At 35.7% G+C, this 24,350-nt stretch overlaps 1 protein-coding gene across 1 annotated transcript; it reads right to left on the reverse strand.

Annotated features, from left to right (window-relative positions):
• Nucleotides 1–2,715: 2,715 nt before the first annotated feature.
• Nucleotides 2,716–13,855, reverse strand: LOC122585449. Its single transcript, XM_043757580.1, has 10 exons — nucleotides 13,612–13,855; nucleotides 11,260–12,838; nucleotides 9,674–11,038; nucleotides 8,874–9,181; nucleotides 6,921–8,395; nucleotides 6,108–6,546; nucleotides 5,552–5,714; nucleotides 5,230–5,333; nucleotides 3,434–3,525; nucleotides 2,716–3,216 (listed from the first exon to the last, which is right to left on the reverse strand). The coding sequence occupies exons 1-10, from the start codon at nucleotides 13,845–13,847 to the stop codon at nucleotides 3,140–3,142; spliced, it is 5,838 nt and encodes a 1,945-aa protein (XP_043613515.1). The 5' UTR covers nucleotides 13,848–13,855; the 3' UTR covers nucleotides 2,716–3,139.
• Between the last annotated feature and the right edge of the window lie 10,495 nt (nucleotides 13,856–24,350).

Raw genomic sequence — 24,350 nt, forward strand, 5'->3', positions numbered from 1 at the left:
ATATAAATAAAACAAGATTGTCTAAAAAATATATTTTTAGAAAAATTCATATGTGTCAAGCTTGAATCGTTTCCTACCAATATTGATAATAGTACATGATGTCATATATATTTTCTTTTTTTCTTTCTTATTTACACATTCTCAGATTTTTTTTTTTAATAAATAAATTGCTTCTATGTTTTTATTTGTGACTTTTTACATTTTAATTTTAAAAATCATTGGTTATATGTCTTTAACTATAGATTTGCATATTATAAACAAATATCATGTTAAGACATACCTTGCCAAGAATTTCTTAGTTTAATTTACATAATTGTATTTTTAAGTTTTACTCTTTGTTGTAGTCTCTATATTTGTTTGTGCTAATGTTTTTCTTTTCCGAAAACTTCTCCCGAATCGATAAAAAATTCCGAGCACGTCTGGTCAAAGTATATATTGTCTTTACCACGAGTCATTTTCTAGCTAATTTTTTTTAACTTTTGCACATATTTGCGGGTGTATAAACAATAACTAAAACATTCGTTTTTTAAAGTCTAAACCATTTTAATGAAACTCTGGATTAATAATTTTATACAGTTTTACATATTAAATTATATATTTATCAACAACACAAATAACTAGATCTATACCCGGTCGTTGACCTAGTTAAAAACAATAAATATAGAATGAAACATGTTTATTTTGTATATACCAAAAGTGCAAATAACCATATGAACTTATGGATGGTTCCTGATATCTGAATAAAAATTATATATAACTAATCAACCCGTTTTTATATAAATTTTATTACGCTGAATCTTATTGATTTAGTATGTTTTATTTGAAGTTTTGAACTTGGTTCTCATTAGATATCGTAAAAGTTATACATACCAATATGATAGATTTTGTTTGATCTTTATATATCTTCAGATGAATCAAATACAAAAATATCCTCAAATGGATGTAATGGGTCAACAGTTGCCCATTAATTTGTAAAACCTAAGCATTATAATAACTTTATGCTCAAGTAGTTAACAAAATTATATAAGATACAATTGTCGTCATTCTTAGAAAAACGTACGAACATTACACATGCTAGTTTCCTCTCTATGCAATTCGGTTGAAGCTTGCATCTTTTTTTCTTGTTGTCCACTTATAGTTATACAATTATCTTTGTTTACGATAAAACCCGACCCGACTCAAACATAAATATATATATACACTGTAGAAATAATATGCACTAAAACTTGTGAAACTAACACGGCCATCTTCCATTCAATGGCGAATTGTAGTATGCAAAAATTGACATTATTTTAGAGATTACTCAGGTATATTGTATACTTTCCATATCAATGTAAACTTTTTGCAAATCATCTTATTTAGGAACCTCATTGCTTGCCATGCTTATCCTAAATAAATAATAATAAAACCATAACCATCTAAATTTTAGCATATATATGAGACTTGAAAACACGAATACAAAGGGCATGGTATAATCATGTCACTGTGGAAGATCTGTCTAGAAACAAAACATCTAAAAAATGGAAGATCTGTCTAGAAACAAAACATCTAAAAAAGTAAGTACCCTATCATGTACGTTAATTAAAAAAGCGTAGTGCATTTTCAAGTTGGGTTTGGGTTTAATTTAATTTCTCTTAAATAAGAAGTCATCTCTTTAAAATATCCGAATACGTGTTAAACAATTTTGACCATCTCAACCCAATTGATGAGTTTTAGTTTTGCTAGAAAATTTGTTTAACCCTTCGTCCCTTGTTCCCGTAAAATCAGGTAAAATTTTTCAAAGTCTTTTATATTTTTCTTCAACGGCCTAAGTAATTTCATTTTTCCTGTTGAAGAGCATCATCCTTATAACTTTGAAATTGAAATAAATGTTTGTGGCATCAAAATCCTATAAAGAATGACTTTTATGTTACATCATGTAATGATATAATCTAATAATACATACAAAAATAGAATTTATATACACATTTTGCATATAGTGAAATATTAATAGGAACATGAAAAGGATATTGAGATAGATGAATTATATGGATAATTATAGAGAGGTATGAATGTAAACATATTACTTTTTTCATCTTCTTGTTTGAAAATTGTAATGTATTGAAATGAGAAAAAAAAAAGTTTAGCAGGATTTAAAATAGTAGGGTAAAATCTCCTTAACATTTATAAGGATTTCTTATTAATTACATATTTTGATTGTTTTGTACATTAAACAAAATTGAAATAGCAGTCGTTTGTATATATATGGTAAATTGGTAATATATGGCAATGTTGGGCAGTAAATGTTTTTTTAGATGTGTAGATAGATGGCATACATATACGTATATTTCACTTTTGTTATTTAACCTTTGACTTTTTCATTTCAATTTCAAATAATTTTGACTTTGAATTTAAAGGGTCAAGATTAGAGTTAATTATGAATTTGGATGGTTAAAATCACTTTAATCAACTTATTTTTTTCTCTTTGCTATGGTAGCCATATATATATAATATACTACTTATTTTTATTTTTTTTTAAATTTTATAAAATAACCAGAATTGATTAGCTAGTTTATCAAAATATATTTGTATTGGTTTTCGCTGACCTAACTCTTATAAAGATTCTTTACATGGATTTTCGTCCATATTTGTCCAACTTTGTTTTCTTCTGAAAAGTTGAAGTTTGAAACTTAATTAGATGAGATATCGTCACCTCCATAAATTGAACCCACATGCTGATATAAAATCCTTTTGATTGATCTCTCATAGACTCATACAAACATTTTCATTTGTCAATCTATATGCTAATAAAGTTGTCTAGATTTTGTTTGTGACAACGTTAAAAAGATTATATCATGTAACCTACCTAAGGTACCAAAACATACCCGATGGTTATCAAATATACATCAAAAAGTTCATATCCCTATAAAACCAAAAATTCTGATAAACATTGCACTCTAGATCCCCTGAAACGTGTAGCTGTATCAGACTTCAAATCACATGTTTGACGGCAAAAAGGATTCTTGGCGTTGAAGACCAAGTTCTTGTAGTCTAATATACCAAGGATTGACAGATCCTATGCAGCTCCGAGAATCGGGTGAAATTTCACAAATGCTACTGTGAAACATCTATCGTGAAAGGAAAACTCCAAAGTTTTCGACTACACTTTTCCTTCATACTGAAAATTCAATTTGTAATCGTGTTGTAGATTTGCCAAAGTGTTTCTGCAAGGACCCTCTGAAACACCGAAAGATGATAAGTAAATGGTTATGAATCATGCTTGTGGAAAGGAGATCATCACCCACTTAAATTAAACCCATTGTCCCGACACAAAATCCACTACAAAGAAATACTGGTTTCCCAAACTACCATGTAATACTCAAACGGAAGTTGAGTATGGACTTTGTGAGACGAGTAGCAGTAATATATGAAGTATATTAAGATAAGTAATTACCTCCTAAAACGGTATGAAGATATTGAAGATCATCAGGTGAGCAAGCATCTATTAAAGCATAAACACCTGGTCTCAATGCTTCATCTATTTCCCTGCAATAAATTTCAATAGAGGTTTAGTCGAATATTATACAACTTTCACCGAGCCATCGAGATTTAGGTAACTATTATACAAGTAGGGGCGAACATAGTTTGAACACGAAATACAGGTCCAGCTGAGCCAGTAGTAGTGGCTCGGTCCAGCCCAAAACCTATAACGGGTAAATGAACTTGTTCCATTTGTCTTGGAAGTTTACAGGAGAATATCTTTGAATGGTGCGAGTATCAGTGTACAGATGTTTCTACCATCATGCCCCAGTAAATACAGACACATCTAAAGCTATATTTTTCAGCCAGGCTGATAGTTCTGATTTTTCCAACTTATGCTTTGGTTCACTTCTTGCAGTATTGCTGCAAACTAGAGGTGTCAAAGTGGGCCACGCGGGTGGCTTGTGTAACGGGGTATACAAGTATTTTGCTACAGGTTGCGTTGGCCTGAACATTGTATGTCCAATGCAATGTTATATATAATTAGTATTCCAACTATGATAGGAAAAGCTTATAATATATATTCTGAACTTTTAAATTTTTAAATGAACTTATGTAGAAGGTTTTATACTTGTACTCTCTGGGTAGAGATCCCCTCAAGTTAAGGTAACTTGAGGGGTAAAGTTGGGAAGATCTTGACCCTAGGGTTAAAATCAAAGGACAAGATTCAAAAATGATAATTCAATCTTGACCATTGATTTTAATCCAAAGGTCAATAACCCTCCAAGTTTACCCCTCAAGTTACTCCTAACTTGAGGGAATCCTCACCCGTGCTCTCTCTAGATAAAAAAGAAGAAAAATAGAAGGGTAGCTACAGACTTTGTTCCTTAACAGCTCGATTGCTATCCTACCCTACTTTTCTAAGTAGATGTCTAGACTATTGCAAGTCATGTATACCAAAAGAAAATGTCATCACCATAAGAGTGGACGGAGCGCCTTGGGAGGGGAGGGGTACCGGTTGGCACACCGCGCCGACCCCCCGATACCGGTAGGGTGGGGAGGGTTTTGGTGACAGTGGTGCCGGTTTGGCTGCCGCTCCTTTTGTCTGTTACCAATCATTGCTTTTTTCCTTTTCCTTTTTTTTTTCAATAAAATATCTGTTTCTTCTCTACACAAAATATACATACAATATATGTATATCTGGTTAAATGGAGAAGACAAACACAAGCACAGGCGCAACATCCAATTTATTTAATTTCATTTTTACACTTTACCCCCTAGACTTTTAAGTTTTTATTAAAATGGATTAAAATGATACATTATTATTTTTTTATTTCTTTTAACATACTTTAATAATGTTTTAATTTTGTAGAATTTAAAAATTTTGTATTTTTTTAAAAAAATTTTATGAAGTGTTTAATTTTGTAATGTTTATGTATTTTAGTGGTACTTTTAATTTATTAAATAAAAGTTTTAGTTAATATTTGATTAAAATTAAATAGAAAAGGGTGGGGAGGGGAGGGGAGGGGTGGTGAGGCATTCCTAGCATTAGGCAGTGAGCGGGGAGGAGAAGCAAAACCGGGGAGGGGAGGGGAGGGGTGGCGAGGCGCTCCCCCCACCCTAACTTTCGGGCAACTTTAGGCCTGTTACATTCTTCAATCCATTTGACCCATTCCTTATTAGCTGACTTTGTACTAAATTCCATAAGTAAATGAATCGAAATTACCACTTCTACTACAAAAAAAGCTTGAAGCTATGATTACAACTCACCGCCTGATGCCAACTTTCAGAGGACCATATCCAGAATAGACCAGTATGTAAGTAGATAAAAATAGGCGACAATCCTTGCCAATTACATCTTTCTGTTGCCGTATCTGCAACAACAAAATTAGATCACAAAACTTAAACATGTAAAAACTCTTACAATTTGTAGGTAACTACAAAATGCACTCAAAAGCTGAAGTGGTAAACTATTAGATTCTTCTGCCATAGATTAAAACGCCGTTTTGACCAGCCTATCAGCATTGGTACAATTTTGGAAAATAAAAACCACTATATCTCAATGTACAAGTAGTGCTGAATAAAAGCAAACCTCCTCGTAAATTCTTCGAAGAAAAGTACCACATTTAACTCCCTCCTCTAGCTGCCATACAAAACTGTTTTTTTGCACGGCTTGCTCTTTGTTTGCCATCTCCAAACAATGAAGAAGAACAGAAACAGAAGCTTGGACTAGTGCAATGTGCTGTAAACTTTCCCTGCAAGTTGAAGAATTTGTTAGAATGACTCTATATATGCTTGTACAGCAGCAAAAACAATTGAGTCATTATTGGTAGAAGTGGCAAGAGGGAGATACATGTTAAAAAGTATCTGGACTCAGTACATATATTTAACTTTTCTTCAATATATATAGTGTATCATGATAAGAAAAATTGTATAGACTCAGTAGCATACTTTAAATAAAATCACTTCAGAGACTATGGATTACGTATAACTATGAGCAACTATCACCCTGCTTCATTTTAAGCTAACTTTTTTCTATTTTTCATATATGACCTGAAAAAAGGACCCAATACTGACCCAATTTAGACTAAATGGGACAAACTCCACCTCTAATTTAGTTGTGAAAGGTGGTTTAGAAGGTTTCGAACCTTTTGTGATGCCTAAGAAAAGTGTGCAACATCCGGCAACACGCTGCATATAATTCAATTGTATAGTGTCCATCTAAAAGCTTGTAATTCTTGCTCTCATACTTATCTTCAACACCAGAGGACCTCCGGAAAGCAGATTGAGTAGAAGCTTCAAAGGTTCTAAGCTGGAGAATATTTTGGAAAAGTGTAGCTGGGATACTCAGTGCTTGTGCCACGGAGCATGCATCCATTTGATAGAGAGCATGTTTTCCTGACACTTTTGTTAATACTTCGATACACATAAGTACAACAGATCCTGGATCAGGACCAAGACAATTAGGCATATTAGAACTGAAATCCTTGTAGAAGATTGTTGGTCCCTGCAAATGCAGAATAATGTTGAAAAGGCAACACACCGAGCCCAAGATATCCATTTTGACCATGCTCATGCCCTTCCGACCTAAAAAAACAAGGTAATCGTCAGTATACATTATATATTATATTCCAATGTCATATTGTTACAACATTAAACAAGAGTCGCAGTAACAGAACACAAAATAGAATTCAACACATCATTTACATAGCTAATGATGGCAAGGGCAGAGGTCCTCATTGGGGGATTTTGGCTTCCGCAGCCGCAGGTTACTAGGGATTTTGGGCAACAAGGTATCAAATTGCATGGGTTGCAAAAACTTTATATTGAAAAGATAAAGGATTATCTTATTTAAGTGAACCTATGTCAATTTTAGAGATGGAGCACATCAAATATGACTGATTAAAAACAAAAGTAATAGATATTTGATTGAGCGTTAGAGTTGTCAAACATCGTTTTACCTGTAATGGCTTCAAGAACTAAATCTAAACAATCAATGCTAGCAGCAACAACTGAAGAAACTATTCCTCCGCAAGAACTTCCAGCATATATTTGATAACTTGCCATGTTGCCTCCCTGCAACCCCACGAGGCCTATTTTTATGGACTTCATCGCAGAGGAAATGTACTTATCTGATGGTTTTCTGACTAAAACTTTTAACGAATTCCTTAATCTCATTTTAAGTTCATCTAAGCTAGAGTAAGCACATTCAGAGAATACAAGTGGACCATTCATCATCTTCGTACTTGATTCAGTCTCATGAGATTCTAAAGTAGCTTCTTTTCCTTGTAAAGAAATACATTTCCCAATAGCCTTCAAGTGCAAATCAATTAATCTTTCATAAAGATCTGTAGGTAATGGAGAATTAGTTACAGAAGGATGATTTGCCGCTTCTTCAAGAAACTTTCCAATTCCATCCAAAAATACGGAAGTTAAATGTGATGGTGTTCTAGTGTTGTTTGAAAACTCCAATAAAACAATTTCTGAAATCGCTATGAATATCTTCATCAGGTTCGATGACAATGACATTTTGGTTTGTAAATGCAGCTTGAGAATGACTGAAAAGGCAATAAATAGCTGTCTGAGAAGAAATGCTGCTTCAAGATTTTCCCCAGCTACGAGGCCGTGTAAAAAGCCCCTATTTATATCCAAGATATCCATATCCACATCTTCCAAATTGAAGTTTTTGTCTGCAGTTTTAAGTAGTTTATCATCTAGAAGAACCAACTCACACAATAATTGGTTCACGACAGTTGTGTAAGTATCAATGCAAAGTTTCAATTTGTCAACCGGTTCGAAATTTCTTCTCAGAAATATGGCTTTTAGATTAATACTCTGTGCATCCATATGGCATAATGTAGATGAAATGCCCCACAAGAATCCATGAACACAGGCAATATTAGAAGAAAGCTTCTGAAGATGGCTTTTCGAATTTTTATCACTTTGAGGGGTGAGCATCACTTGTGAGTGATCTTTTAATGCCTCAGCTACATGAATCAGAAAGTTTGATGCATCAAGACTTTCCGAGTGATCACTATCTTCATGATCAAATGCAAAACCAGTCTTCAGTTGAAATGGCTTCCTAGAGGATATAAGAGAATGACTTGCATGGATGAAAGTACCCTTGATGAGAGTCAAAAACACATACGCGGTGTAATCAGTCAGTGAAATGATCAAACCGGAAACCTGGGTGTCACCATCCATCGAAAATGCATGCTGCACTGAGAGTAACGACTTTATAATCCATAAAGCAGGAAACTTGCCTCCAAAGTGTAAGGCACCAAGTGAGTTTTCACCGGCTTCCAAATTCTCTTCACAAAACGTAGCCATCAGATGTTTAAGGGTTTTCCGGCAGCAAAAGAGAAGCCGTAAGAGATCATAATGGTCATGAAATAATGGAGTGTCATTATCACCAACCAAAGTGCCAACTATAAGCCTGAAAACCAAACGAAGCACTCGGAATCATTAGTCAACAGCGAAGAAAAAATAGCATTATCTAACTTAAGTGAACAGAAGAAAAAGAAGATAGCGGAAATACAATGTCCATATGTCAATTAACTATATATATTTAGGCATTGTACTCAATAACTTACGGCAGAGTTCGCATAAGAAAATATGCTACTGACAACTACCTATCACATTGCTTGAATAGTCGTTCCTAAAAGATGCTATATTCAAACTCTTTATATGAACTTACTAAGAAGCTAGTTTTCATGCTATTTGGTATAGAACAATATCCTTTCATAAAGATAAGATGTAATCAAGTAAGCTATTGACTTAAAAATATAATAAACAGATGATTTGATCTCATCTATCATATATTTGCCCTAGACAATATCTAGCTGCAAGCAGTACGCTTATTAAGTCGCATATGAGCTGCTAACAGAATTACATTAATGAACAAGAAGAGTTACCTTTCGAGATTTAATATACAAGTTGCATAGAGGGAGAACGATTTAGAGCTTATACATCTTTTTGGCATCCAAGAGAGAAAACTAAGTGAATTTTCACAAGCTGTATATATTATCCTAACTGATGACGAATCAACTTCTTGCTCGATGCAACCTTTCCTGATAGGGAGATCTGATGGGAATTTAAGGGAACTTATAACCTCAGCCCAATTGGGTTGAGCTTGCAATTCGATAACTCCATTACTAAATAATGGTGACACCAAATCTTCCAAAAACTGACAAATTCTTGATGCCATATGCTTTCGAACAAACTAACCAAAAGAACAATGTGATATTATTAGGTCCAATCACTCTTCAAGCTTAAGTAAAATATTCATACAGAAAATTTAAAAGAAAAAACAACTCATTAATTAGAGGTGGCAATTATGAACAGGTCAAGTTAGATTATTATTTATCTCAAGCAGGGGTCAAGTGGGTATACAACCACTTAGATCATACTATTCAAAGATCTACCTCATTTTAGAAGTGTTGTGTTTGTATTAATCCAAATTATTATTTTGTATTACTCATATCAGCTATTAGTTAAAGTACAAGAAGGTGCTTGAACACAATCGACCATCGATGTAAAATAAATCATGTAAACTCAAACACATTTTGACCTGTTACCCAACCCAAATCTAGCCACCTCTTATATTACAGTAATTCACTATATAACATATTTCATAAGCTCTTGAAGAAAAACATCATTCATCAAACACATAAACATGAACAGTAGAAGAAAAGGGTCCACGATACCATCTTACTTTTTCCTCGTAAAACATTGTGTTACTGAGAAGCTCCAATGATATGTCTCGTCCATTGACTGTCTTCAAGTTCCCAGCTTTCATAGAACTATTATGCTCTCCAAAGTTATTGAAAGTATTGGCTGCATATGGAAGAGAATTTTGAAGAAGAACTGACAAAAACATCTTCAGTTTCTTCTTAGCAGCATGCATACTCCAAATGTCAGTATTCTGGCAGACAATGGACCAAAAGGCACAAGGCAATGAACTCTTATCTATTGCAGCAACCGCAATATCCCATCCATCTTCTGTTGACTTATTATTTGGCTGCCATTTCTTCAGTAAAGAAAGGTGTCCCATCAAGTAGTTAGCAAGACCTGTTGCCTCTTTTGATAACTTTGAAAGCCGTTTTCGTAAGCGGTTGTTCTGTTTACTTGAACTACTATCCTCGTCAGAAATCACCATATCATTCCGCTTGATCACAAATTCAAAGGAATTGATCAGTCTATTCAAGTCAACAAGCCTCTGAATAGTCATAACATTCAAAACATATGTCAAAGGGGAAAGATCAGCCACACTTTCTTTAGGAAAAATGTCTAAAATTGCTTCTATAATGAGAAGAAGAGAAGCTGAAGGCTGAACGATCCAAGAAAAATAGCCTTCATCCTTTTCAGTCTTCTCCAACCAATCATTTCCAGAACAAGCTGTAAAAGAATCTCGCATCTCTTCTGACATCCTCTTGGATGTAGTTGGTGGTGCAAGACTAGCCGCCTGGCGGTATAAACTTCTACTAGACATATACAAACGAAAACAAAAAACAAAAATCCAATGAACATGCAATGTTTCCTCTTTGCGTTCTGCTTGATTAGAGAATTTCTTTCCAGAAACTGTAGCCAGAAACTCATAAACTCCGTCACTTGGTTGTGAAATCAAAAGACTCATACTAGGACGAATTACTGTCATAAAAGCATTTAGAGAATCTCCAACAAGACTGCTGTTACCAGTAGAAACCATCAGTGAGTCCAGAATTAAAGAATACACCTCAGATAAACCGATACCAAGAATCTCTGCTTTCAATTTAAGGCAAGTGCTAAACTCATTTTGAGATGAATTTTCTACATTACCATTCATCCATTTGAGAGATTCAGAGAGATCAGAGGCTAACTCTCGAATACACAGACTTACTTGCCCTTCAGGTATAGACTTTACTGCATTATGAATAGAGAGCCTTAACTCTGATGAGCATAATATCAATCTCAATGACTTTGTCCATGATTCATGGTATAACGAGGACCTCCAAGAGTCTGAATGATTAGCTTCAACATCTCCTACAGATGATACAAAATGCCTGACTGCTTTACAAAGTGCAAAAATAGAGGTACCAACCTATTAACAAGTACAACTCGTGTTAGAAAGTCGACTTTGGATACATATAATGGAAAGGAATGATACTTGTCACACAAGTTGGGCATCCAATAACCAGTTCACATAGATATATAAAGCAAGTACTTTCTTATTGATAAGGATTTACATATAGATGCCTAGATGGAGGGTATACAATCTGTATAATTGTATAATTACTGATTCAAAGAAGAATCACCACTAACCTGACGAAGTTCGCTGTAGAGGTTAACCATGTGGCATCCAAGATGAAGTATTTCTGGAATTACTGAGGTCTTGTTCTGCACGTTGTTCAAAGTGTGTCCAAGGGTCCCAAAAGAGAACATCAAAAGCCATAGACTTTCTAGATCATTGCCAAGAACCTCGTAATCAATTTCGAGTAAATAGCGTATGCACAAAACAAGCTCGGTGCCTAGGACCTCCACCGACTCCTTACATGTTTTGTTATTTGCATAAAAAGTTGATGGCACTATCTGACCTATTTTGGCAGAAAGTAGTGTTATTTTATTACAAATCACTTTCAAGAAATTAGCACAAGCCCCTTCAGAGGTGTCATCTACCCTTAGATATATTTTCTCTTGCATAACGATTTTAAGAATTGATTTGATCGATTTGACAGTGCAATAAACATCTTCTAACACAGATCCTAGTTCCACTTCATTTTGAAGGTAAGTATCAATATCGCCTAGAAAAGGCTCCATGATCTGTACCAAGACATCAAAAAGTGACTTCCGAACCTCAGGACTTAAAGAGGATACAACTTGACTTTTCTCTGACACTCCGCTATGGCTACCAGAAGGATAAATATCAACTTTGCTAGAATCATCAGTCACTTTTATGCCCTCTTGCCTTTTTATACAATGAACATACAAGCGAAACAGCTCCCCTGCACCAAATAATGCCAATGCATTCTTCGCCACCACTATTCTTCCTAGCTTAACAAACAAGTGCCTGTGATAACTTTTAATAACTATTTTCATGTCTTTAGCCTTTCCATCATCAGAAACTGTATACTTTGTTAGTCCCTGTAAGCTCAAAAATCCATCAATGTGTGAGGGGTGAAACAATCCTTGACACAAGACTTCTTCAACTAGCTTCAGTAACTTACTCATCCACGGAGAGTTACCGGTGATAACAGATTGGTGTAGCACATGGAGTAAACACAGCAACGGTTCCAAAAGTCGATCCACAAGATCTTGAAAACCATTTTTCTTATTCGGATGAAGCCTCAAAAACTTGGTGAACGGATCAAGTACAAAGCATGTCAAATTGAGGACAATCATGCCTAATTTGTTATCGTCAAGCTTGCTGGTAATCACATTCAAACCAAGCTCAAGTACAGTACCAACTAGCAAAATCCATAAATCTAAATTTTCATTGGAAACCCCACCATGTGATGCAAAAATGGATGAAATGCAATCAAGCATTGTATAATATAACACTGACTCATCATCATTCAAATCCTTGATGACCATATTCCTAGCAACACATTGTATAACCTTTAAAATATCCTTAGCAAAGCTCAAAGAAACATTAAGCGCCGTACCCTCCTGTAGACAAAACTTGAAAATCGTCCAACATCTATAATCTAAACAAGACCCACTTAAACCAAACTTAACCCCTTCAACTCTAACTTTTTTCTCAGAAGAAATCAATGCTGACTGCACCCAACTGTTAAGGAAAACGATTAGTCTTTCTAAGCTAACAGCCTCTGGCGCCTTGGTGGTGTCGTCTTCTACTTGACTATATCTCAATTTCACAAACTTATAAGCCAGATCCACCTTTCTGCACACAAAAAAAAATATATATATATTTCAGAAAATGTCAGCTATAAGTATTTCTTGTCGGACAATGTTACGAATTAGCAACCAAATGTTACCATTATTTCACTAAGTAAGTCATACTCTTTTAAAGAGCCGAAACCATAGTTATAAAGAAAAGAAAAGATCTGTTTTTCAGAAAACATCACAGCAATAAGAACAATATAAAACTTCAAGTTTGAGTAGCCTTACGTGTAAATCTTTATTGCTAAACATTTCTTGTTTACAACTCATTTCGCCCCAGATTTAAAATTAGATTAACCCTATGCATCAAATCCTTAAATTACAATATAACTTGTAACAAACAGATAAAACTGAACCCGGGAATGGCGAGTCTTTTTGACTCAGGTGACCTAACCGGGTTTTCAAACCTAGAGACCTCTTGCAAGGAAACAGATAAACTGAACCGGGTTTTCAACTTATAAATTGTCATTACAATAAAATACTAAGATTAACCGTACGAAGTAACGATATACGTGACTGATTTAGTACGCCTAAAAACATTCTGGTGCTAACACGTGGATTCCGCACATTCTCTTAATCTTAACTCTTAATCTTAACGCAAACGATTTTTCATCATGTTTGTACGACTACCAAATTAGTTACATTTATCATTTTTCTAAAGATATACATTTAGTCCTAGAAATACAAAATAACTTACAACAAAAAGAAGATAAAATGTAACAAACATTATAACTGTAGTAGCAAATAATAATTAAGAACAAAGAGAAGCTTTACTTTTCGATATGAAGATTATTATCTTTTAGAGACAAAATTAGCTGCAAATTTCTCCATGGAGACACATCTTGTATTAATTTTTTATTATCTTCTTCAATTGGCTCATCGATACGAGATGATTTCGAAGACTTTTGATTGTGTTTTTGATCTGAATCTGAAAGCTTTCTTTTCTTTTTCTTATTATTGATTTTCATTGAGTTGTTGGCGCTGCTTGTTTCGGCTTCATAGTCCGCCATTTTTTCAACTTATAAAGGGTTTTGGGGTTTTAAGGGTTTATAACTGCCTGCAGATACATATAAATAGTAGTGCCCTGTTTTTGTGTTTTTTTTCCTATTAATTTTTTTTTTTTTGATTTGGCATAAGAATTTTATTTCCATTTTTTTTTTTAATGAAAAGCAAGTATTGTTCACACAACATCGCCGACACACCCAAATTGGAGGCGACGTCACCGATCACTGAATACACTTACGTACAAATATTAAATAAATTCCAATCTTGCCCACTTAAGTCATATCTGTCGGCTCTATACTTATACCAAAGGAAACTAATGGTCTTGATATCTTAAAAAACCTTCTCAACACTAGTCGTTCCCTTATTGAATCTTCTAACGTTCCTTACTTTTCAAATGCACCAACAAGACACAAATATAATTCTTTTAAAAACCTTTTAGTATTTTTCCCAAGATTCATATACTCCTCGATACGAAGAATGTCTTTAACCGAAAAAAGAAAAGAAAAGAGGATTAACTTTGCACCAAATGTTAACTCTATGCCATATCGGCATATCACTATCGCCAAGTCACATGAACAAAGAATGTGTTCCACCGTTTCTTCAGCCCCTTCGCATAATAAGTAGTCCGCATTGTCAAAAACGACATTCCTATCTTTTTACTTAAAGCCGTCTGAATAAAAATTTGAAGAGTACATAATTTACTTTATTTTAAAGTCGTCTGAATATATACAGTTTATCTATTTTATATCAAAAAAATCTGCATGGTTGGATCAGTGATAACACTGTCTCTTATGAAGACAGAGGTCATTGGTTCAATCATCATCCCATGCAAAGGTTAGGGGGGTTTTTCTATCATTTAGGTAGAAAATGAAAACAGTTATTTTCATCAAACAACTTTGATGAAAAATAAACAATTAATATGTGCTTTAAAAGCTTTTACCATTTAAGGGGTTAAATTGAAATTTGGTTAAGATTTAAAGAGTTAAAATAAAATTTGGTTAAAATTAATATGTGCTTTAAAAGCTTATGCATTCCACGCATAAAAATACTTGTACATTAATATAAGTTTTTGGTATATATATAATCTTTTCTATATATAAAGTTTAAGTCGATACCTAAAAATAGCTAAAATAAGCTTAGTTGGCACAACCATAACCTTTTCCTTCATTAATTTAATCAAAACAACTTCATTAATGACGTATGCAATATTAAGTAAATTACTTATTAGATAATTATAGGAAACAGGATTTGACTTTTTAAAAAAACATTCGTGTGATCTTCATTTTATTCCTAGTAAAATTGATTTCTCCTCCATCAATATACAAATTAATTTTCTATTCCTAGATGTTTTATTTTTATTCCAATCAATCAATATTTTATAAATCTTACATAAACCTCAATTTTCCATTAATTATACATCATATTTGGGAGTGTTTGCATCAATCCATAACATTGTGTTTTAAAATTAGGTTTTTAATTGCATAGAGTTTTTTAAGTTGGGTTTCAATTTACATATTTGATTTGGTTAGTAGTTGGTACGATGCAATAGTCTAACATTTCTTGGGTACATTAATAACTCTAAGTGATCATGTTAATACCATTTTATTCACCGTTTATATGTTGTAACTTTTCGGTCTTTTTTTTTTGAATTCTTGGCCATCTCTTAGAGGAATCGCAGCACAACCATGTTGAATCTTTTTAAACATTAATATGGCAAGTTCCAACATATATATATATATACACACACACACACACATATATGCATGATATTCGCGTAATGCAGCAATGGTAGTTATGATGGCGGTCTGCTTGTGTCGGAGACAGGTGATGGTGGCGCGACTATAGGTGATGTTGAGTAGTGTAGGATAATGTAAGTGTTATTAATGTTGAGGTAATTAATCTAAAAGATAGTGAAATCTTTTCTATATATAAAGTTCAAGTACATACCTAAAAAATAGCTAAAAAAGCTTAGTTGGCACAACCATAAACTGATTTGACTTTTTAAAAAAACATTCATGTGATCTTCATTTTCTTCCCAGTAAAATTGATTTCTCCTCCATCAATATACAAATTGATTTTCTATTCCTAGATGTTTTATTTTTATTCCAATCAATCAATATTTTATAAATCTTACATAAACCTCAATTTTCCATTAATTATACATCATATTTGGTAGTATTTGCATCAATCCATAACATTGTATTTTAAAATTAGGTTTTTAATTGCATAGAGTTTTTTAAGTTGGGTTTCAATTTACATATTTGATTTGGTTAGTAGTTGGTACGATGCAATAGTCTAACATTTGCTTGGGTACATTAATAACTCTAAGTGATCGTGTCAACACCATTTTATTCACCGTTTATATGTTGTAATTTTTCGGTTTTTTTTAATTCTTGGCCACACTTGGAGGAACTGCAGCACAACCATGTTGAATCTTTTTAAACATTAATATGGTAAGTTCCAATATATATATGTATGTATATATGCATGATACTCGCGTAATGCAGCGATGGTAGTTATGATGGTGGTCTGCTTGTGTCGGAGATAGGTGATGGTGGCGCGACTATAGGTGATGTTGAGTGGTGTAGGATAATGTAAGTGTAATTAATGTTGAGGTAATTAATCTAAAAGATAGCGAAATCTTTTCTATATATAAAGTTCAAGTCCTACCTAAAACATAGCTAAAAAAAGCTTAGTTGGCACAACCATAACCTTTTCCTTCATTAACTTAATCAAAACAACTCCATTAATGATGTATGCAATATTAAGTAAATTACTCATTAGATAATTATAGGAAACATGATTTGACTTTTTAAAAAAAACATTCATGTGATCTTCATTTTATTCCCAGTAAAATTGATTTCTCCTCCATCAATATACAAATTGATTTTCTATTCCTAGATGTTTTATTTTTATTTCAATCAATCAATATTTTATAAATCTTACACACATGTTATTAAGGCCTAAAGGCATGGCATGAGCCCCTTTGACCCATCTTATTAATGTATACATTATATTGTTACAAGTGAAAGGGTAATCGTTGTTATCACATAGATATCCACTTATTCATTTTGTATCTATAAATAAAGGTGGACACATGTCCTACAAAATATATACACACATGAAGTAATACTTCATACAAGAAAAAAGGGAATCCTATATATTGTCTCCCTCTCATACATAATAAAGGGGGCAATGGTTACATGAAGAAGCATCACTCTCTTATAGATGTAATCACTTCTCACCACATATATGGGGGAGCATGTATATTTACTGCCATACGTTGGTACAAATCACACAAAACAACAATAAGGGATAATCCCACCTCACTTCAATATCCATAGATGACAAAGATTCTCTCTTTTCTTCTTTTATATATTACCTATCAATTATATGGGATGATATCGAACCCTTGTATATATTATCTCACTTATCACCTATTATCTCCCATTGTTTTAACCTCGATTCGGTGCACAAACATTTGGCGCCATCCGTGGGACCTCATACTCAGATCCTATAACCACCCTAGATCTTGTTTTTTGTATCGAATCAAGAAAAATGGGCGATGTCCCGCCAGGGTTTAGGCAAGGTTCCCAGCAAACAACCGGGAACAAGCCCGCTAGAAACTCCCCACCCGAGTCCGGGCCAACAACTGAGACACCAATCAATGGCGATCCGCAAGCTAATCGGCGAGTTGATGAAAACACTGAACGCCTGGGACAAACACCAGGGGGACAAGGGGGGTTCACGCGAGGGTCCCCATCTGGGACCCCGCAATTATTTGATCTAGACTATATTATTCGAAATTATAGTCATATCAATCACACCATTAGATATCTCTGAAGTATTGGGGCACTCAACGGCGTCACCAGGACGTTGGACTTCGACGATGAAACAGAGGATGACTATGATGCCGACACCCCTCCAAGGGGGCTCCAACGATACCCTCGAATACCGAGATCCCGAGTCAGAACCGATTACGGGTTCGGGCTGGGAAGCGAGGGCCTTCGGCCCCGAACATCCCCGCATTGGAAACAGCCGGAAGGACACGAGGCCTCGAGGCAAGAGAACGCGGCCTCCGGAGCCAGCGCTCAGACTAATGTTCCCTAGAACCCGCAAGACCTGGGGGCCAGTCTCCCAATGCACCTCAGTCAGGATCTGTCCCAGGAAGACCTGATACAATGAACAACGCACCTTCCGGACATAATGTCCCACTTGGAGGTTATCAAGGGCCTTCAGGTCAAACCCTCCAAGGACCCTTGGGCCAAGCTTTTCAAGGACCTTCGGGTCAAGCCTTCTAAGGACCCTCGGGTCAAACCTTTCAAGGACTTTCAAGTCAAACCTTCCAATGACCTATTGGTCAAAGCCAATCAGGACCTTCGGGCCAGACCCTACAAGGACCTGCAGGACAAGGCTATCAAATGCCTCCAAACCAAGGCTATGAAACGTGAATGGACCTGGAGCACAACAATATTCCTCGCAACAATACGGTACCCAACCTTCAGGAGGAATTTATGGCAATCAACCAACAGGGCAGGCGCAGCCTCATCAATATTATGCATCACAATACACCATGTCGACCCAGGGGGTCCCACAAGGCGTCGGGGGACAGCAGTACACCATGTCAGACCCCGTCACAGGATCCTATGGCCCACAGGGCTGGGGGCTACAGTATATCAAAACGCTCTGGAATTACAAATGGTCGGAGGAAGTGTCGAGAACTCGCCATTTGTCGCCTGGATACAAAACTATCCCCTTCCAAAGGATCTTAAATATCCTTCCCATCTAGGAACATACAAAGGAAAAAGTGATCTCGACGATTTCTTGGAAGCATTTGAAGGAGCGGCAGAGATGATGGTCTGGAACGTGCCGATTGCATGCAGATTGTTCAGGTACGCACTCGAAGGAGATGCCAGAGAATGGCTGAAGAACGTCACAAAATGATCCATCGTTAGTTTTGATGACCTTAAAGAAAAATTCAGGGCCCATTTCAGCCAACAAAAGAAACACAAGAAAATCCATGTGGCTGCCCACGGAATAAAACAGAAAGACGCGGAAGGTTGCACAGCATTCATGGACAAATTCACTACCGAGACAGAGGATATCGTAGATCTTATAGAGTCACAAAGGATATCTGGGCTACTGCACGACCTCCGGAGCAAAGGTCTGGTCGAGTTGAAAAGGGCTCACGTATACCTCGATGCCAGGGACACCGCTTCGAAGGGAGACACAAGCCCTACGCACGAAAAGGAAACTCCAGCAAGTTGAAAAGGAAAATGGGCAAACGATAGAGAAAAATCAAGATATAACCCATATCACAAGGATGACAAAGGATACCTCAAGGTCAATCTTCCAGAACTGCACAAAAGCCCAAAAGAAATAATACTCACCGAAAGTGTCGCAAAAACTTTCCCACCCTGCCTAGATTAAGCGGAAAAAACAGGAAAGACTCAGAAAGTATTGTGAGTTCCACAGGGACCATGGCCATGACACAAATGTGTGTTGGCAACTCCGGAAAGCTATAGAAGAAGCAATCAACGAAGGAAAGCTCTCACACTTAAAAAAAAGTGTCAGGCAACAACAAGGCATGAAGAAAGAGGATGACGTAGATGAAAAGAAAAAAGGCCCTGAAAAAACTATTTATACCATCATGAAGAACAAGCCTATGGCAGGACATTCGCTCCCAAAGACCTACAGGGGAGACATGAGGAGCATCACGTTTCCTTCGACCTATAATGGCAAAGCCTTCAGAGATCCCCTGGCAATCTCAGCACTTCTAGAAATATCAAAGGTAAAAGATATTATTGTGGATACAGGAAGCGAATGCAACATCCTATATGAGAAGGCGTTTAGGAAGTTACACCCTAGGTTATGAATGAACTTTAGGAAGATGGAAGCTTTGGTGCAAGGGTATTGCGGAAGTACAGTTGAACCACTAGGAAAATTGTCGGTGCAAATGACAATAGGAAGGGGACGTTGAAAACGAAAGGAGAAGATCACATTCTTGGTAGTAAACAGAACATCACCCTTCCAAGCAGTCCTAGGGAGGCCTGGGATCCAGAAATTTGAAATGATCTCGTCCGTGGTACATGGTATGATCAAATATGAATCGGACGGATGAGTAGGGACCTTGGTGACAAAGGCAAAGAAGCTATCTGAAGAAGGCCAAGACGGCCCCCACTGGCTCTCATGGAGTGAAGGACCCTACTATGGTCGCATAGATGGATAATGATTTGTCCAAAGGCAAAGCCCCATTCACAAGGACAATTAGTCTTTTTTATTTTATAAAGCCTAGAGGATATGGTATGTAACCTCACTTATATTAGTAAATAAAGGCTTCTTATTTCTCAAATATATCTTTTCTGAAAAGACGCATATATGCGCAGAAAAAGTAAAAATATACGCATACATATGCATCAAAATGGGGACGCCCATATATTGGAATTCCAGAAATTAGAAGGACCTATAGTCCAGACAAACACCTACGGATATATCCACATAAAATAACATGCAAATAGGTGTGCATGGATAACTGCTTCAAGGGCAACTCCTAAGCTACAAAAGCAACTACCAAAGTTACATAATACCCTATACGACTGCATTGGTTAGACAGCTCTTAAGCTGCAACACTGATTCAAAACTAAATAATACAGCAGCTCCTGAGCTACAAAAGCAAAGTTCCATAGTATTAAAGCAGTCTATAAGACTACAACTATTAATTATTAGCTACAGTTCCAACACTATAGGCAAAAGAAAATATCCACAAATAGAAATTGTTAGCAAAAGAGTAGTTTTTCAAAGAGGCGCATACGCCAAACAAAAGGCACGCAGGCCTTAACTATTTACTGAGGGTCAACAACGGCTTCGGGTTGGATCACATCAGGAACAATCTTAAGCAAGTCTTCAACAGAAATGTTGGGGTTAACAACAACCTTCTCCAGGTAAGGAAAGACAACGTCCTTCCACTTCTTGTCAGCTACTTCAAGGTCATGGGAGGCAGTGGCAACAAAATCTCCTCTGCAGTGTAAATCACATATGTCTTCAGCAGCAAACTCCTCCAACACAGTTGACCTCTCATCAGCTCTCTCGGCTGAAGTCATCTCCCCCAAAAGCTGACCAACTTCATCACTATACAATAAAGACTTGCTCACATACGGGATCACCTCTATAACTAGCCTGACACGATCTTGCTTCGACATATCAACTTGCTCACGCAATAACCTGTTGCCCTCACGCTCCTCAGCATACTCCTGTTGTAACCTCAACATAGTTTCATCATGAACAGCTGCATCTGCTTTCAACATATTTATCCGTTGCTTCAAATCCTGGACATCAGATGACTCAACGGTAGTAATAAACCTGGCCTCCTTAGCCCTCAAATCTTCAACAGTGGCTACCAAGGATTGCACCTCCAAATTCTTGGACCTAAGATCAATAGACATTCTAGAGAAACGTCTAGCAATTACTGCATCAAGATAAGTATGAAATTCACGATCCTTTTTGAAAACACAGAGGATTGTCTCATTGTCCATATTATCGATCTTCTTGACATATTCAGCATTCATATCCTCACCATTCAGCCAATCAAGGATTTCCTGATCATGGACATCTACTACAAAAAAAAAAAAAAACAATAACAACTTTGTAAATAATATTGCAGAAAAAGAAGAATACAAAGGATCATACCTGCAGAGGGCCTGCGGAATTCAGTCTCTTTCGCATCATCTCTGACCTTCATTCTTTTCACAACACGGCCTGCAACAGACTGCGGGATGCTAGAAACAGGGACCTCCTTCTTCTTTTTCTTCTTCGCAGCAGAGACCCCAGTAATTTCAACTTCAGACATATCAACGTTCAAGATAGGGGGATTCACAGCACTTGACACCTCCGGGTTATCATTCTGAACACCGGAAGAACCAGCATCAGCAACAAGGCTCCCTTGCCTTTCAAGACGAGGTACCTCGGTTACCTCTTTCAAACCCTTCCTTACAAATTTCCTAAAAGTCATATTTGCAATAAGCAATAAAGCCATCGCGGTGATCAAAACCAATGGAAAAAGAGATTATCAAAAATAAAAAGAACATCCAATCCTTACCATCTATATCTACACCACCAGGCAAGACACTTATCACCCTTGCTTTATACAACACAACATCAGGGTACAATATGACTTGGATAGGGTTTGATCGAATTTCATGACACAATTCATCAATGACATACTCAGGAAAGGGATTCTCATATTTTTCATGGATACACAATAACTTCCTATTGGTTATAGACTCAAAGCCACTAGGGATCAGAGAAGCTTTCATAAAGACAAAATCACTTTTCCAATCACGGATATCGAGACCACCCCTTTTAAAACACCCAGCTTTCAAGCGGTTACCAACTGTAACCCAATCACCAGAGGGGAAAGTTTGAACAAAATCTAACAACGGTTCACTGCCATATGCTCTACACATAACCTCGAAGGCAACTATCCTTGACAAACAAAGTGGGGTGGCAGTGGAAATATGAACATCAAGATAATCAAGGACACTAAGCATAAAAGATGAAAACGGGTATCTAACATTACCCTCAGTCATCGATTTGATATAAAAACCGACATACCCATCTGGGGGAGTCAGAACAGTATCACCGTCGGAGGGGATCAAAAAGACGACATTTGACCAGGAAAATATTTATCCACAAACCTATTCAATTCTGACCAGATAACAGTCGATTCAGTAGTTTTAATGCCTCCCTTCGTCATCAGAAGACACAAATCGAAAGGCAAAATAGAAAAAACAGGAAAGAAATAGCGTACCTAATGGCGAGATCGGAAGATAATGAGGAGCATAAACCCTAAGAATAAAAGGGGATTATTTTTGGAAGTGAATAAATAAAAGCAAAAAAGGACTGACAGAGGGTTTATATACCTAGCTTCATGAAGATCACATCCGTCCATAAGTTGCCTAGAGACACGCGCTCATTTACTACCTTTAATTACCCCTCAAATCAAATTAATTAAGGCGGTTTAAGAGATTTTACAGAAAACACCCCTGGAGAATATAGCGACGCAAGTTATAGTCCAACGCAATGACTATTTAGCGAAACTCATCACCTTGGACTGGGGGGCTTGATGACATACCCCTCCAGCGGTAAGCAAGGCCTGGCGCAGTGATACAAAGGGTCGTCCGTAACGAAGGCTTCCGCAGCTAAATAAAAAGGATAAGAATCGTTCTCCTATAAATTCGGGATTTGGCCTTATCATCTCCGACTGATAATTAGGGAAATTATATCCCTGACCTAAGACTTAGATAACCCTAAGCGACCTACTTGTTCTCCAAAAACACTTCCCCTATAAAAGGAGGATCGCAAGACCTACTAAAGGCATTCAACAAAACACTCTTGATCATACACAGATCGCACAAAGGACTTAATTGGCGTAAAGAGACTGACTTTACCTTTTGAGAACCGCCAATAAACAACCCTTATCACCCATTATCTCCCATTGTTTTAACCTCGGTTCGGTGCACAAACACAACTTTTATTCAGCTTTTACTTATAATGTATTGTGTTGATTTTTAAATAAAACTAAATTGCTGTTTGGAGCGTTTGATTTGTGAGATATCATGCTACTCGATTTATTTGGTTGAATATGAGTCCTCTTGCAGCATATATATATATATATAAGTGTTATTGTTAATACTTTTGCATTCATAGTCCCCACCCTCTATCTCTTAAAGGCTCTGTGCTCCCGCAATTCTGATTGATCTTGTGATATTGCATTTAGAAATTCTTTTCTTATGTGTTTTCATTTACGACATCTCAAAGTTAGAAATTGGACTAACAACATACTTTTAATTAATTTGGTTGGTTGTCTCATGGTTGTGATATTACATTTAGAAATTCTTTTCTTATGTGTTTCCATTTACGACATCTCAAAGTTAGAAGTTGGACTGACAACATACTTTTAATTAACTTGGTTGGTTGTCTCATGGTTGTAACTTGTAAGTACACTTATTCATTCCAAAGCCTTTGTTGTGATGGATTTAAATGTAATTAAATATAAAAAGTTATTTTTATACTTTTCTGATCAAGTTCGGATTATCACTCGGGGTGATTAACTAGTCTCTTGCATAAATTAAACAACATCCCTATGACATCATTATTTTATAAATATTGCTTAGTTGTCATTATTATACTTATTTCCATCAAAAAAAATTTTTTATTTTTTTAATTTATGACATCATCCTATAAAAAGTTTAAATCATTTTTTAATTGATTTATGATTTATTTCATTTTTAGCTTAAGTCTAATATAAATTAAAATGTTCTTATTTAATTTAATTTTTTTCTTTAAACAACTATATATCAAATTTCAAAAATAGTATCACCATCTTTTTTCGTAAATCAGCCTGTGTATATTAAATAAAAAAACAATTGTTATCAAATCATCATTTTATAAAATTAGCTTAATTGTCATCTTTAAATTCTTTTTAAAGTTAAGTTATTTATTTATTTTTT

The sequence above is a fragment of the Erigeron canadensis genome, chromosome 1 (assembly GCF_010389155.1).
Source record: "Erigeron canadensis isolate Cc75 chromosome 1, C_canadensis_v1, whole genome shotgun sequence".
Taxonomy (NCBI): Eukaryota; Viridiplantae; Streptophyta; class Magnoliopsida; order Asterales; family Asteraceae; genus Erigeron; species Erigeron canadensis.